The 15,527-nt window shown below is 49.9% G+C and overlaps 5 protein-coding genes across 5 annotated transcripts; 1 reads left to right on the top strand and 4 right to left on the bottom strand.

The window, feature by feature from the left end:
• Positions 1 to 2,074: 2,074 nt before the first annotated feature.
• Positions 2,075 to 2,470, bottom strand: GT037_005561 (uncharacterized protein; the record flags this gene model as incomplete). The annotated part of the gene is made up of 1 exon (XM_038930608.1): positions 2,075 to 2,470. One exon carries the CDS (start codon positions 2,468 to 2,470, stop codon positions 2,075 to 2,077), a length of 396 nt encoding a protein of 131 aa, XP_038786297.1.
• A 1,153-nt stretch (positions 2,471 to 3,623) lies between these two features.
• GT037_005560 (uncharacterized protein) lies at positions 3,624 to 4,916 on the bottom strand (the record flags this gene model as incomplete). The annotated part of the gene is made up of 3 exons (XM_038930607.1): positions 3,624 to 4,317; positions 4,362 to 4,386; positions 4,433 to 4,916. 3 exons carry the CDS (start codon positions 4,914 to 4,916, stop codon positions 3,624 to 3,626), a joined length of 1,203 nt encoding a protein of 400 aa, XP_038786296.1.
• A 2,447-nt stretch (positions 4,917 to 7,363) lies between these two features.
• Positions 7,364 to 11,157, top strand: GT037_005559 (carboxypeptidase-like protein s1; the record flags this gene model as incomplete). The annotated part of the gene is made up of 3 exons (XM_038930606.1): positions 7,364 to 8,048; positions 9,031 to 9,242; positions 9,295 to 11,157. The coding sequence occupies 3 exons, from the start codon at positions 7,364 to 7,366 to the stop codon at positions 11,155 to 11,157; spliced, it is 2,760 nt and encodes a 919-aa protein (XP_038786295.1).
• Positions 11,158 to 11,302: 145 nt separating this feature from the next.
• GT037_005558 (uncharacterized protein) lies at positions 11,303 to 12,132 on the bottom strand (the record flags this gene model as incomplete). The annotated part of the gene is made up of 3 exons (XM_038930605.1): positions 11,303 to 11,886; positions 11,941 to 11,998; positions 12,055 to 12,132. 3 exons carry the CDS (start codon positions 12,130 to 12,132, stop codon positions 11,303 to 11,305), a joined length of 720 nt encoding a protein of 239 aa, XP_038786294.1.
• A 510-nt stretch (positions 12,133 to 12,642) lies between these two features.
• Positions 12,643 to 15,347, bottom strand: GT037_005557 (duf-domain-containing protein; the record flags this gene model as incomplete). Its single annotated transcript, XM_038930604.1, has 3 exons — positions 12,643 to 13,916; positions 13,967 to 15,120; positions 15,172 to 15,347. The coding sequence occupies 3 exons, from the start codon at positions 15,345 to 15,347 to the stop codon at positions 12,643 to 12,645; spliced, it is 2,604 nt and encodes an 867-aa protein (XP_038786293.1).
• Between the last annotated feature and the right edge of the window lie 180 nt (positions 15,348 to 15,527).

Below are 15,527 nucleotides of genomic sequence, written 5' to 3'. Positions count from 1 at the left end.
TATATATGATCATCAATAAGCTCGCCCTAAGTGAGCGTGTGCATGCCGATGATGTCGAGCCGGACTTGGCTTTTTGCATTCTGGGCGTCTGTACAGTGCTCTACGAACAGCCATTGCGGGATGGATGGCTCTGTCTCTGTCCTTTTTTCGTATAATGTAATCTGGCTTGGGAACGACAGAGCATGTAGATATGGTGTCGCTGTCAGGCCAATAGCGGTCCGAAAGTAGTGTAGCCTGCATCGTCAGCATCTCTAGCCACGACAACGCCTTGCAATCTTCAGTTCGTGCACTTTTACGGTCTAATCTATCACTAGAGGCGCTGTACAGTGGTTATATGTCACAATATGGTTGCCTCTTCAATTAGCGCTGGTCTTGCGACCAGTCAAACAGCAGTCTGCGCCATTTTTTGGTTGATCATGTGGCACTATCGCGATCCAAAACAAGGCTCCTTTTCATCCTACGACAGACCGTATGGGAGGACCCAACCTTCGTGAGGATGCTTTATTCGACTCGATAGCTGGAGCATCGTGATATAATGCTAGAAGCAAGTTTTCCACAGGCTAACCACATGCGCCACAGTTCTTTTGAATAGCTCATCCGTAATGGGTGTAGCGTTAGATGAGAATTCTTTATGTTGAGCTGGGCTCATTTGTACTATACTATCGCTCAGTTATCTAACATATCCCTGCTGCTTCAACCGCTGCGACTCTACTGAGATGTCCAATGACGGCGATAGCTATTGGCCACCAACCCATACGTGCGAGCGTCGTAGCCGCTGCTTTCCTGCGGCTTGGAAGGATGGCGGTTCTGTACGACGACTTGTTGTCGGTTTGCTCTCGCATTGTACAAGATGTTATTTCTCAAGGTTGCACTGAACAATATAGCCTAGGGTCTGGGACCCCTAACACAGAGACTATCAGACAACAAGATGCTTAAGACGTCCAACTCAGACTTAGAAGACAATCCTAATACAGCAGAGCTATAAGGCAGACTTCACGCACAAAGAAGCAGGCTGGTTGAATGATAGCTTGTATCCGGTGTGTAGAGAAAATAGCAGACGGGGAATAAGAAAAAGAAAGAGAGAGAGAGAGAGCGCTAGCGTAGACTACTAGATTTAGAAGTGGCTATGTTCTTGCAAGAGCTTAGAAATCTTAGGTAATAAGCACACGCTTAAGCCTAGCAGATAGTTAAGACATAGAATATAGTCAACTAGCTTACAAATTAGGTAATGCTTACTCTAAATACATAAGTAACTACTGCAAAGAGACCTAAGATAGTGTAGGATAGTAAATAGGTCTTTTTACAGCAACTACTATAATTTCTATAACACTAATTATACTACAGAATCTAAGTGCTAAGCAAAGTACTTACATTCTATTTTTAAGCTTCTTAAGCTATAAAGCTATATAAAGACCTTATTGTAAAGTTTTTACTATTTATCTATGCAACTATGTTTCTTTACGTAAAGTCTTGTATTATACTAGATATTATACGTAGCTATAATCAACGCTTCGTATAAGTTCTTAAATACGCGCTTGTTGCTCGATAGCGTTTCGTCTCTAGTACTGTCGGGCCTGGCTGACGATATATACTGTCATGCACAAATCTCATGTCCGCAGCGGACGGCAGTTGTTTCTACGTTATGATAGCAATTTGAAGCGATACAGTAAAGAGTCAATAAATAGTTGAAGAAGGAATGTCAACTATAGAAGAAATGTCTGAAGAATTGAGGAGCTTCGGAGTACAATACGGTGAGCTCACCGGTGAGGATGATCTCATAGTTCGAGGCAAACAATTCGGTTTTGGAGTAACGGATGAGATCCTCTCATTGAGAAGAAGGAGATGAATGCAGTTAAGGTTCCTAATTACACGGCATCACAATCAAGTTCGTCCTCGAAGAAGCCGATTCGCTTGAAATATCCGCCAGGCTTGGTTACAGCAAAGTCGATTGTCAACCGCGTGCGATATCGTATCGCTGGCTTTAGTGTTCTCTTCTTGAGGTGCCTGCGCGATAGATCAGTCAAAATAGAGCGTTTTAATAAATCCAGCCACCAAAACTTTGCTTAACGTCCTCTCAGTCAGCCAAAACCACCCACATCCACCGGAATCGCTGCATGTGTAGGTGAAAAGGTGGGCAAGCACGAGTAATCACTCTCAACATCTCATCCCACAACAACAAGACCCAAGGTTTTCTAGATGGAACCATTTCTAACTTGCTCACGATCGGATTACGTTCCTGACAATGAAGACTGGTTAGCAGGAAAATGCCAGAAAGGATATAGACACAGGCTCTTTGATCTGATGTGAGGCTCGAGGCTGTAGGTGACACGCGTACTTTCGGCGTTGGCTGCCGTTTTGCAGTAGCTATAACTGCATAGAACCTGGCAATAAAGTGGTACCCTATGTTGAGCAGGCTATGTAAGTCGTGTCGGTAAATCCTCGCAGTATGACAGATAAGAGTGTCTTTCATCCGAGGGTAGACAAAAAAGAAAGGTTAAGGATGTAACACTAAACATAGTGTTAGGATACTGCCTACATTCTTGTGTACATACAGCGGGCTAGCTTTGAAGGTCGTTGCCAAGTACCACGGTTTACGATGACAATATAACAGCCCCTTCAGCAATCTAAATGACACATGTGCGCAAGTCGCTTCCAAATGAGAATCATCGCAAATATGAAGCGGTTCGTATCTGTAATTACTGCCTGTTTATCGTGCTGGTAAAAGTCATTGCTGCAGATGCCGTTAGCCCTACCAGGACTATACATGCAGCCCTGTCACCGCCAGACACGTCTCCCATCCCATCCTATCCCATGCCATCAGCCCGCGAACAACCCTGCCCTATGCTTACTGGCTGATTTCGAAACTGCAAAAAGAACTCTGAACCCTCGAATCGAACCTTCCGATGTCGCCACGTCGGTCTTCTTCCACATTCGTCAGTTCGGCGACGTTCCAAGCCAACTACTGTAACTTCCCAACGTGAGCGGCATGGGAGTTTCCGGGCGCAGCTCTCTGCTTTGCAATACGTATGCAAGCCTCGAAATTGCCACTAGCCTTTCTTCGAAGAAGTCGTTCTTTCGAACTTTGACCCATCCAGGTAGTTGCACGCTACCCCCAGAGCGATGAGATGATTAGTCGCTTGCTGCGCATCCAGAGCTTCTATCGCTGTTACGACAAGAACCAGGTGGTCCTGTTGAAATGAATGTTGTTGTGCGCCACATATTGTCGTTAGGCCCATTCTGGAAAGTATGCAAGCCACGGATGTGCGTCTAGTTACCAATGCTTTTTTCTCGGCGCTAATCATACATATGTAGTAGGTTTCCCCGCCCAATTTGTTTTTTCTCTTCCCGGCTTCGTCTGCATACCTTCTGGAGTTGTCGCGGCAGAGCTTTCGAGCGTCCATGTCTTTCGCTGTCCCTATGCTGGGGCAGTGAGCTTGTGGAAAGCTGCTTGTGTGTCCAATGAAGCCGCGTGTCCATAGATGATCGTGGTCCTTCGTAGTCGATGAGCGTATGCGTTGGGTCTTGGACAAGAGGGTAGCCTGGTCGATGATCTAGGGTTAACGTAGCAGAAGTGACCAATAAAATATGGCATTCAAATCATGCCGTTGATAGCGGTGTCTCGATCACACACCGTAGTTGCCACGGAGTATGCCCCACTCCGTATCGAAGTACCGGCCGAACCCACGAATCTCGCACATGCGATTGAAACATCTTTGGCAAAGCTGGTTTTTGAATCGCGTTCTTTCGCAGCGTCCGTCTCTCCTTGGGTCCTTTTCCCAGCTTGGATCGGGCTCGCCATGCTGGTTCCTAGGTCCGATCTTCCAATTGCTGTCGATGGGCCTTCTTAGTCGTGGGTCTTCAAACACGCATGGAAACCCAAATCGGTCACCGTCAAATTCGACAAGCCATGGAGAGGCCTGCTCTTGTGCTTTGCGGTAGCATCGCGCGCATAGCTGGCCACGATGGCGCACAGTACCGCAGAGGCGGGAGTCCTGGGGATTGAAGTCGCAACGCCATGCTGAGAAGCGATACTCTGGGTCTTTACAGGCACAGAGACAGGCCCAGCCTTTTCTGATGCGTTCGGAGCTGTCGCGCTCAAGCTGGTGCATATACATGTCGATAAGATGCTTGAGCAATCGTGTGTTCGCATGTGCTTCGGCTTGCTTATACAAGGCATCGAAGCTCATGTTCTTACACCAAGAACATATATCTGGTCCTTGATCTTGTCCTCCCGAACGTGAGCCGCAAGCAGTACCGAACGCGCAGTGAGGCTTTGGAGGTGGTGCTAGCATGACAAGCAGGCTATATAGCGGTACACTTCATGCGTTAGCGACGCCGGTACTCTACAGGATCCAACTTACCAGTTCTTTTCCTGGTGCAGTTCAACTCGTTATTGTGTTGTAGCCTTCCACGTCATCGTCTGACCCCTCACTACCCTCCTCCGAACCTGCCGACCTTATCGCCAACTTGTTCGCTTCTTCATGACATAGCCCAGTCGGCGTGAAGTACTGTGCGATTCTGATCTTCCGTAAACGTCTTCTCCAGCACCTGGAACAGGCAGCACCTTTTTTGCGGACGGATGGACAGTCCAGTCGAGTGCCGCGAAGATTCAAGTCGTATAGTCGCCACCTACAGTGTTGGAAATCCGGATCTTCAAAGGCACAGAGATAGCGACCGCGAGCTTCGATGTTGCGTTTCAAGACTTGTTTGCGAGTAGCTTCTTCGTCGACAAGTAGTGAGGCAGCAGTGTTTGGGTTAGTCCACACGCGCAGTTGCTGTGGATCGTGCCGTTGAAGACAGTCAGCACAAACCCGGTCTGTATTGTGGATTTTCTTGCCGATGCCGAGACAATGAGATCCAGAGATGCATTCGACGATTGGTGGGGGTTTGAATGGGGACTCGAAAGCTGAAGCCATAGACTGGTACCGAACGTCTGAGAGTCAGGGCTCCCACGTTCACTGCTTTGCGGTTAGCTCAACGTCCTTGCATCTCGGCTCATGTGACAGGGTACTGCCGGTATGAGCTATTATGACGTTGGTGTTGACGTTTTCGTTGGTTTCCGAGCATTATGGGGGACGTTGGTTAGTAGTCATTGGAGCTTTGTGAATCGTATTGGCAGGCATGCAGAAAGGACAGTGGATGGAAGCGGGTTTTCGCCATTTCCGGCGGCAGGAGTTACAACCAATGCAATCGAATGCATGCTCTATGACTAGGACGCTATGGCCATACTCGTGGAAGCTTTTTGTGGCGTAGAATGTGTCCGATATGTCGGTTCAACTGTTACTGGACGGTGTGATGCGCTGATCAAGCTCGCTAGGCTACCGGCATGGACATCAACCATATGCCTGTGCCGATTGGGTACCACTCGTGGCGACGTCAAGTGCATCGTATCAAAAGCTATGGGGCTGCGCTAGACCGCAGCTATGATCACTTTGAGGTGTGAGACCCGAGAAACTGGTCAGGCCAGAGCGGAAGCTAAGCCACCGGCTGGCGCTCGTAGAATTATGTAGCTGAACCAGATCTTGGATACCGCTTGTCTGGAGGAAATACTGCTGGTCCCATTCGTTAATTGCAATTAATCTGTTGCGGTTTTGAACAAGGCTGATGTATCTTCTCAACTTCGGATGCTTGAAATTCATCATGATTCGACGGCAAGAAGATAAAGTTTCGCTTCGAGCATTCCAAACATGAGGAGATCATCGTGCACGGTCACCAGGTCCTTGCTAATGAAGCCCAAGACTCTGACTCGTTCCGGTTCATCCGCCTCTCGATGCAACATGGTTTGCATCGGTTTCGAGACGCAGTCATATCATGACCTCTCTTTCATTGTCGTAGATATGTACCGTGTAACCGTGTACAGAGTACTATTTGAGGAAATAGTGGGACTTGATCGACAATGCATTCGTGACGCCATGTTCCGATCGACAATCCAAAAGACGATATGTATCTACCGCCAACTCTTTCTCACATACAGAAGGATTCTTTCGGGTGTGAGTCGTTCTGACACAACGGGTAAATGCAGTCATCAGAGATCCTCAAGCATGAGACAAAGGTGGTAGACGACGTGTGATCCTTCTTGTTTGGGTCTTGCCAACACGATGACGAATCTTTTTCGGAAGGGACCCGCGTCTCCGTCTTCGGCTTGCCATATGCTGGCCAAGGTATCGCGCCTGTTTAATGTGCTTCCCCGTGCTGTTGAAATCCACACAGCACATGGACACAATGCAGTATCGAGCGTTCCATGCACGGAAGACTCCAGATGTGAAAACAGATTCGTACGCAGGACACGGTGGTGGCGTGTGCGATGCGTACGCAGTGGTTTCAACGCCGAGTCGTCTGGCGTCGACGTCTTGAGTAAAGGGTGATGCATATCAGATTCATACAAGCGCGATTGTCCGTATCTGTCACGAACCCAGCTTTAAAAGGTTCCAGTGGCTTGATAACATACCTTTCGCTTTCCCTGAACAATCCAGTGCACGGGTAAAACAGCGTCATGACATCGCCCTGCCGTGAGCGGGTTCCTAGACGATTCGTTGTCAACAATGCAGTGAGGCGGTCAACGATGATCATCTTGCATTTCGCCAGAGACTATCGTCGTGTAACATGTTGCATCAAGGAACTGTGGCCAGTCTGCCCATATGCTGCAGTAAGCTGCATCCGTTCAGTATCCCGTAAAAGTAGTAATTGTTGACCACGGAGGTCCCGCCCGTAATTCTGTCCAAATTCACTGCTGCAAAGCTGTCACAAAGTCAAACGCGTGCAAGCAGAAGGTGGCTTGCGTTGTTTTGCAGGTCGATTCACGCCGAAGAGTCATGCCAAAGCCGGCTCCAAGCGTGATCGAGCGGAATCCTCATGCAAGCTGTGAGGTATTGTGTTGGGAGGCTGTCGTCGCATAGCGATGAGGCTGGGTTGCACGAGCACGGTGGTACGCAGGTCGTACCTTGCCGTGCATGCTGTCATCCGGGGTACGTGTATGGGTTGAGCCCTGTTATGGAAGCATCAGACTTCGGCTGCGACTCGGCGAGGCTGACTCCTGCAAGGTTGGCATTGATCTCATCGCCTCCATTACGGTGGCATTGCGCGAAGGTAGATTCGGAGCCCGGTTGGGCGTAATTGTCATCTGTGTTGTCGGTTCTTCATTTGTTTGCGCTCGCAGAACGAACATCTGAAACTTCTTCACGCTACCGTAGCGCCTTTTAGCCTCGCGAGCTCCGACGCGTCCACGGGCGCACCGACGCGTGCACATCATTGTACGCGCAGCCAGTTTGCCACACTCACACTTCAACCGAAATCACGCAGGTGCAGACGTCACCTTGGCCAGCACGGAATCAACAATTAGGCTGTACAAGCGCGAGGCTGAATTATGTGGTCTAGCTTCCTTTCCCGGGCGCGTCCTACCCCTGAGAGAACACCCGCACCTGCAGTACAATGCACGGTCGACACATCGGAAGATGTAGCTGTATCTGTGGAAGACAGACATGTCGATATTTCGGAGTTGCAGCCGACGATTGTTCTGGACGATAGTGGTGACGCCACACTATTGGTCGGTACGGATTCAGCTGCTCTTCAGCCGGTCCAGGTGTCTTCGACGGCTATGACCCTGGCCAGCCCGGTATGGAAAGACATGTTCGAAAAACACCGGAAAGCAAACGGAGCTATCGAGGTACCTCTGCGAGATGATGAAGTAGATGCATTGTACATTGCACTTCGGATAGCTCATCTGCGCTTTCATGAAATACCTCGGAAGGATGGGCTTACTATCGACGCCCTGCTTGAACTCGCAGTCGTGTGTGCCAGATACGATATTGTAAAGCTGGTTCGGCCATTCTTGGACCTTTACGGCTGGGCCCAATGCCATTATCCTGACACGGATGCTGGAGAGCGATGCGACCCTGCCTGGTTCTACGTTGCTTGGACCTTTGGGTACAAAGACAGCTTCCAGCGCCTTACCCGGTTCATAGTGAAGAAGATTGGACTAGATGAGGACGGCAATGCCATTATGGACGATGGCCAGAAACTTCCAAAGTATATGCCGCCAGGACTTCTCGGTATGATTCAACACGATCTCAACGGGACAAATACGAATACGTGCTAACCAGTGTCGAAGCACGCATGATGGAAATCCGGGAAACAACGATTTCGGCTATGCTGGATATCCTGTATGACATTTTGGACGATATCATCCACGTCTTCGTTTGTCAAGTCGACGAATCATGGGAGCCCAAATGCCGAGCCACGGTTTTGGGTTCTTTTATCTCTTTTCTCCTGGAGAATGATCTCTATCCAGCACGTCGCACGGCTTCTGAAACCCCCTTCAGCATCCAAAAGCTCTACGATTTGGCTTCTTCTGCTCAAATTCTGACCCTCGAATCACATGACTATAGGGAAATGGCAATGTGTGTTCGAAGATCCAGTTGGGATCCAGCAAGTGTGACAGCTGATACCTTTAAGAACCATGGTGGACTGACTTTGCACAAGAAGTGTTTTGGAGCTTTCCACCTGCGGTCCAAGTTGAAGACTATCTATTCTGATATAGGTTCAGCTGTCCTCCAATCCCATATCGAGCACATGGATAGACAGGCTCTGAAATGAATTCTTTAGCTACTTCTAGTCGAAGGGAGAGTTTAAAGATGCGATACCTTGAGCAAGCATATTCCAACCACTTTCGAGCCTCAAGGGTCAACCAGCAACATCGCTATTTCCTGGGTCACTGTTGGGGGTTGCCCTTCGTAGTGAGATTGAGCAATGGATGGTTTTCGTGGGATCACGTCGCTACAGCACGATGACGAGGCTCGGCTCGCGCTACCGCACGTAACAACAACACCCCGCTCGCAACGAGACTTGGTACTTGGCAACGACTTCTTCGACCTTCCCGATGTAGTCAATCAAAGTTCAACCCGCCCACTTCGAAGGTACCCCAAGCCATCGCCAAGAATGCGTAGCATGAAGATACCCGGTTGTACTCGGAATAAAACTGATAACAAGGCTGGCGAACATGGAGTCAAGCTTGGAGGTCATTGGCGTCGATAGTGCGGTTCGTGTCGGTACATAAACCTCGATGGTCTACAATATTTCCAAGCTTCAAGGTTGACAAGCTTGCCATGCGTCCAACCATTTCTTCCGCAGCCGTCGTGCTGCTGTTATCTGCCGCGCCTGTCTTGGCTCAATTTCCTGCGGAACCAGTTGGCCTCAAGGTGTTAGAATCGCGCTTTGGAGATGGCGTAAAGATTACCTACAAAGAGGTTTGTACATCTTCGACAATGATAGTTCTACCGATCTAATGACCAAATCAAGAATTCGCTCTGCGAAACTACGCCTGGTGTGAAGTCTTTCTCTGGTCACGTCTACTTGCCTCCAGGAACTGCAGACCTGGGACAAGGGCAGGATTATCCAATCAACAGCTTCTTCTGGTTCTTTGAAGCTCGCGAGGATCCTGCAAATGCGCCACTTACGATTTGGTTGAATGGAGGTCCCGGGTCTTCATCCATGTACGGCATCTTGGAAGAGAATGGACCATGCTATGCGAACCCAGACTCAAACTCCACTCGACCGGCAGAGTGGAGCTGGAACAGAGCTTCGAACATGCTCTATTTCGACCAACCAGTTCAGGTTGGCTTTTCTTATGACACCTTACAAAACATCACTCGAGACCTCGTTACTGGAGAGGTCACACTTCTCAACGAGACTACACCCGTGCCTGAACAAAACACCACTTTGCTCACTGGAACTTTCCCTAGTCGAGAGGCAAATAATACTGCTTTCGGTAGTGTCAACGGTGCCGTCGCAGCATGGGAATTTGCGCAGGCCTGGTTCCAAGAATTTCCTCACTACTTGCCAAACGACACTCGCATCAGTCTCGCAGCTCAATCATATGGTGGACGCTACGGTCCCGCCATGATGTCTTTCTGGGAAGAGCAGAACCAGCGCATCGAGAATGGTACCCTTGGCGAAGAAGGCTACATCATGCATCTTGACACCCTACTTCTCATCTCAGGATGCGTCGACCGCTACGTTCAGTACCCCTACTACCCCGAGCAAGCTTTTCGTGGGAACGGATACGGGTTTGAAGCTGTCAATGAAACGACATACAACGCCATGGTCGAATCAGTCCCGGAGTGTCTCGAGCGTATTCAGAACTGCCGTGACGCTGCGGCGCAAGATGACCCCGAAAACCTTGGTATCGATGCAGGTGTCAACGAGATTTGCGAAGACGCTGAAACTTACTGTCGCGCCAACATCGTCACCCCATACAACCAGTACGCAGGCCGCGATTATTATGACATCTCCACCCCCTCGCCGCCTCCATTCCCCCCTCCTTTCCACGAAGGATACTTGAATCGCGAATGGGTACAAGCCGAGCTTGGCGTCCCACTGAACTGGACCGGCAGCTCACCGCAAGCCTCCGCTGCATACCGCGACATTGGCGACTACCCTCGCGACAACTGGCTTGACGACCTCGGTTTCCTGCTCGACAACGGTATCAAAGTCTCGCTCGTCTACGGAGACTTGGACTTCGCTTGTCCCTGGGGTGGCGGTGACGCTGTCGCCAAGGCAATCAACTGGACTGGATCTGCCGGCTACGCGTCAGCGCAATATGCTGAGATCCAGACCAACGACTCCTATGTTGGGGGTCTTGTGCGTCAATACGGTAACCTCAGTTATATCCGCACATACCAAGCTGGTCACGCGATCCCTGCATACCAGCCAGAAACCGCGTTTAAGATCTTCTCGCGTGCGCTGTTCAATCTTGATATTGCAACTGGAACTGAGTCAACGGCTGGAACGCAAGAGAGCAGCACGTACATGAGCACCGGCCGTCCGGATCCTAATGTGCAGTTTGACGCCTTCACTAGCGAGAGACTGACGTACTGCTACACCTGGGATTTGAGTTCTTGTACTGAAGAGACGGTCGACGCGGTTCTGGATGGTTCGGCAGAGATTTGCCAGTACCTGGTTGTCGACGCCAACACTACGCAACTTTTCCCAGAGGTTATTGCGCAATGTCGTGCGGGCAGTGGTGGGAATGCTACGGCACCGGGCGAACATAGTAACAGTACGTTGCCAGAATTTGAAGGCGGTGCTGCGAGGGTCGGAGGACGTGCGTGGACGTTCTGGTCCGGATTGGTCATGTCGGTCGTCGTGAGCTTGACGCTCTAGTCCGATAATGTCAATCATGAACATAGATGCTAGGTATACAACTTGTGTTCACAACCGTGGTAGAATACCAAAACCGCATCCTGAAGCATACATTACATCTTGATTCGTAATTGCATCCCCTACTATCTGCTCTTTGTTCCTGATCCTAAGCATCAATGTTCGCGCCGAATTTCTTAGCCTGTTCCCGTGCTACCTTGTCTCCAAGGCTGAGTTCACCACCTTCACTTCCCTTACCTCCATTCCCACTTTCACTCTCTCCACCCTTCTTCCCACTCGCACTATCCTTACCACCGTCTTTGCTCTTATCACCGTGCTCCAAACTAGTCGCGCCATGCAATTCCTCCACGTCAGCATGCCCCCCATGTTTCTTCACAATCTCATCCCCAGCTCCTTTGCTTTTCTCCGTCGCGTCAGCCACCCTTTGCGCACGCGCATCCATCTCCTGCCCTTTACTGCTAGCAGTCGACATGTTAACCTCATCTTTATCCAGCTTGGTGAACTTTTGGTCAAGGTGAGAGCGCTCAGGGGAAGTAGCGGAGTGGTGCGGTTGGTCCCGCTTTTTGGAGTTCTTGTTGGCAGAAGATGACGAGGTGTCGGTCTTTAGGTGGTCTGGCGTGGGCTCTTCGTCTCCCTCTTCGAGAGGGTCTTTCTTGGGCTCGTTGACGCCGAATTGCTCCGCGTCGTCGGCGATGGGTGCTGCGGCACCGCCAGCGCCCATGCCGGGAAGGGCTGGAATAGGTCAGTGCTTTTGATTGGAGCTGATATATCTGTGTGGTTTCCTACCATCTCCTGCTTCCTGCTCGGGCATAGGTGCTACATGCTTGGTATGTTGAAGCGTTTTCTGTCGGTCACATGTCAGCAGGAGTACTTGTGTTTTCAGTACACCGAAACACACACATCGCCTGAAGCACCATGAAGTAGCTCGTGACCCTCGATGGGGCCATTGTCACCAGATCCATCTCCGTTGCGAGGCATAATGTTTAATTTGCGAGTTGACGAAAAGTTACGTGTGTGGTTTCCGAGTGTAGAAAGCTGTGTAGCAAGAATGTTCAACCACCACCATGATCACACGCGACCTTGATATACTGCCTGCACTAGCTTTCAGGTACCTTGAAAGTTGGCACATTCCCCAAGTTCTATGTCTTTGGTTCAAAGACGTCATAGCTTTTGTTTATTGTAAGTGCTGGCACTAATCGGCCACTAGGCGGTGTCGGAGATCGTCCGGCATGCATACAGTGGGCTTGCTTCTTTTCGTGTCTGACTAGCCTCTCAGGCACAGCACTAGATTGGAAGGTAATTACCAGTTCTCCAGGTTTTGTGTAGTCATCGCTCGGGGTTCAAGATCGATTTCTAGTTTCGGAATGTGGAGCCTTCGTATGGAATGTTCATTACAGTATTAGCTGAGGGTATAATACAAATTGGCAGTGTCGCACACTCATTATAATCATCATGATGTTCCCCATCGTACACCAACAAATGAAAAGCTCAATACACAACCTTGTGGTCCCAGAGAGGCGCCTGCCTCACACTATTGTCATCCCACTCAACCTTACCCTTCTCATTCATTACCGCACCCTCATCCGTAACCTCAACACCGTAGCTTCCCAGACTTTCAGTCAGCTCAGAAACCTGATTCTTGCTAACGCCAGCCTGATCTCTGGCTAGCCAGATGACTTCTTCGCGTTGAGCCAGGGCAGGGTGGAGGTAAGCCTCAAGAACGTCTTGTTTCGTGTACGCTGGGACAGGGTGGCGGAAGCGCGTAGTTAGGGAAGAAGAGATTTCGCTCGCAGAAGCAGTGTGAGGGGAGAATATCTTTTTGAGCATGGATCGTTGCGGTGGTGCGCCGGAGGGAGGTGCCATGCCAACGGCTTCGGCGCCGACGTGTTGGCGGCCTTCGTCGCTGAAGGTGGAAACAAGTGCCGATTCAGATTGCCTACTGTCATTGCGCCCGACGTTGCTATATCCAGGATGCATGCCATTGCCCTCTGAGTTTCTTCCGGCTTCGGCATCATTTCGCTGGCTAGGATGGTGGGAGTCGTCGAGCAGATCCATCTTCTTGATCTTGCGTTTCATAATGATGTGAAAGATGACGGTCGCTACGATCAACACGACCTGAAGCACGGTAGGTCCAGCAGAAACGACGCTGTTGCCGATTCCGATTCCGAAAAGACCTAAAAGACAAAGCTCTCCAAGATAGACACCAACCATAAGTTGCTCAAGTGCGCGAGCGTAGAAACCACCCTTGGTGTCGATATGGGTGTCGTGAACGTAGATCATGTTGTAGCGATACGCAAGGTAGATGCACCCGATTCCAATTGTCGCAAAACCCAAAACGAGCGGCGCGATACACGCGTATGATAGGGCGATGACACCCAAGTTAGTCCATTTAGGATATTCCGCTCCCCACGACGGCTCAGTAAAAGATACGTAGCGCATGTACTTCTTTCTTGGAGTCTTTGCAAACTTGCTCAGAATGAACACACCCACCAAGCCCATCAGATTGAAGAGATATCGCGAGGCGTTGGCAAGTCCATAGAGAATGAAGTAAGAGATGTAGAAGTTGGAAGCCTTGGGAAGGTTCTTCGATAGCAGAGTGATAGCCGATGACGGGTTGCTGACGATCTGGCTAGCCACTGCTGAGGCGCTGGAGGTAAAGGTCGTGATGAGGAAAACTTGGATGACCTGGAAAGCAAAGTACCATGTCTGGCACTGCTGTTCGACTTCAGAGACTGTAGTGGCGCCAGCAAGCTTTGCGAAAACTATAAGGGTCAACAGGAAGTTTGAAATAATTTCGAGACTGGTAGCTTACAGCGACAGATGATCGGTACCAATGCCATGAGCACAGCAAGTAGAACAGTTGGCAGAAGTCCAGTAACCACACCAAGGATAACAGGCGGAATAGAATCGATCCAGGCTAGGAATGGCACATTCGCTGTGAGATAGTTGACGTTGCTGATGATACCAACAACTGCTACAGGAATGGCCCAGAATATGATGAGGGCTGAGATAGCAATGGTTGCAAGGAAATGTCGGATCATTCTGTTTTTGGACCCCATGTTGAGGTTCTTCCAGATGACTTCGTCCGGCAAGACACCCATCTGTCGAGAGGAGAAACTGGTCGGTCTGCGGTGCTGGTTGTCGTTGAAGGCAGCTTCGGCAGCTGCCATGGTGTTGAACTCGATGAAAATGGCGCTGGCTAGTTTCTCCTTGCCAGCGAGGTGAGACTGTTGTGCTGACTGGATCTTGGGCAACAGTTCCTTGATCTGGTTGCGGTAGTAGCCGATAGAATCGACCTTGTGCCCGATCAAAGGCTTCAAGCGGTGTGTGGGTCGCAATGCTTTGTCGGCTTCGTTCTTCTCGTTGCTCTTTTTCTGCTGTTGCTTGGTGACGGCTGCCATATACTTAATCTCGCTGGCCTCTAGTTTGGGTACCGTTTTCTCGAGCTCCTCAACATCATCTTCTAGGTCTTTCACATCTGGGACCAGCCAAATCTGTGCCACCTCCGGAAACATGGCGTGAAGACGCTCAAGCGAAAGGTCCTTCTCTGGCACATCGGTGAACAAGACTGTTCGTTGCGAGATTCGACTCGCATTCCAGGTGGACAAGAGGTAGGCCTGTCGAACCTTGACAAGGTACAACATCTCTCTGCCAATGAGGAACAAGACCCATCCGAAGAAAACCCAGGCCATGAGCGCGTGGGCAAAGTATCGCACCTCGTTTTCGATGTTCGAGAAGCTGAGAATGTCCAAGCCCGACTGACCGCCGCCACCAGTTGCGTTTACAGGGAAGAGTATTGGCCACGTGATGATGGCACCGACAAATGCCATCAGTGTGAGTACTTTGAGGAAGCGCATATAGAGGTAGGCATCAAGAGAGTGGTGGTTGAGGACGTATTCGTCACTGAGATGCATAAACTTCGAAGTCCATCCAAAGAAACTCGAGCCTGCTGATGGTGTCTTTTCACTATTGCGAATATCAGTATTGTTTGGGTAATATTGTCATCGAAATACATACTCTTCGAGCAGCGCATCGTGATATGTTCGTGGCGCATACAAACGCTTCTGCTTCGCACGTAGCAGAAAGAAGGCTCCCACGAGAACAGCTGCGACTACAAAACATGGTACCAGCGTCGATACCATAGCAGACAGCGAAGAGCTGCTGGTACGATGGCTTCCCTGCTGTTGAGACATGGCGGGCGACGTCGATCGTTTAGGGGACGTTGCGCTGCGAGAATGCAATTCGTAAAACATCCCCCGAGCAGATCATCCTGCCTTCATGTATTGAATGCAATTGCCAATGGCGCTTGCATCATAGCACCCAAACTTTGGCGTTCTTCCCGTAAACATTCAATGTCATAGTACATGGTCGGC

The sequence above is a fragment of the Alternaria burnsii genome, assembly GCF_013036055.1.
Source record: "Alternaria burnsii strain CBS107.38 chromosome Unknown 732, whole genome shotgun sequence".
Lineage (NCBI taxonomy): Eukaryota > Fungi > Ascomycota > Dothideomycetes > Pleosporales > Pleosporaceae > Alternaria > Alternaria burnsii.
The sequence above is the reverse complement of the archived record's forward strand: the minus strand, read 5'-3'. Positions and strand labels throughout refer to the sequence as shown.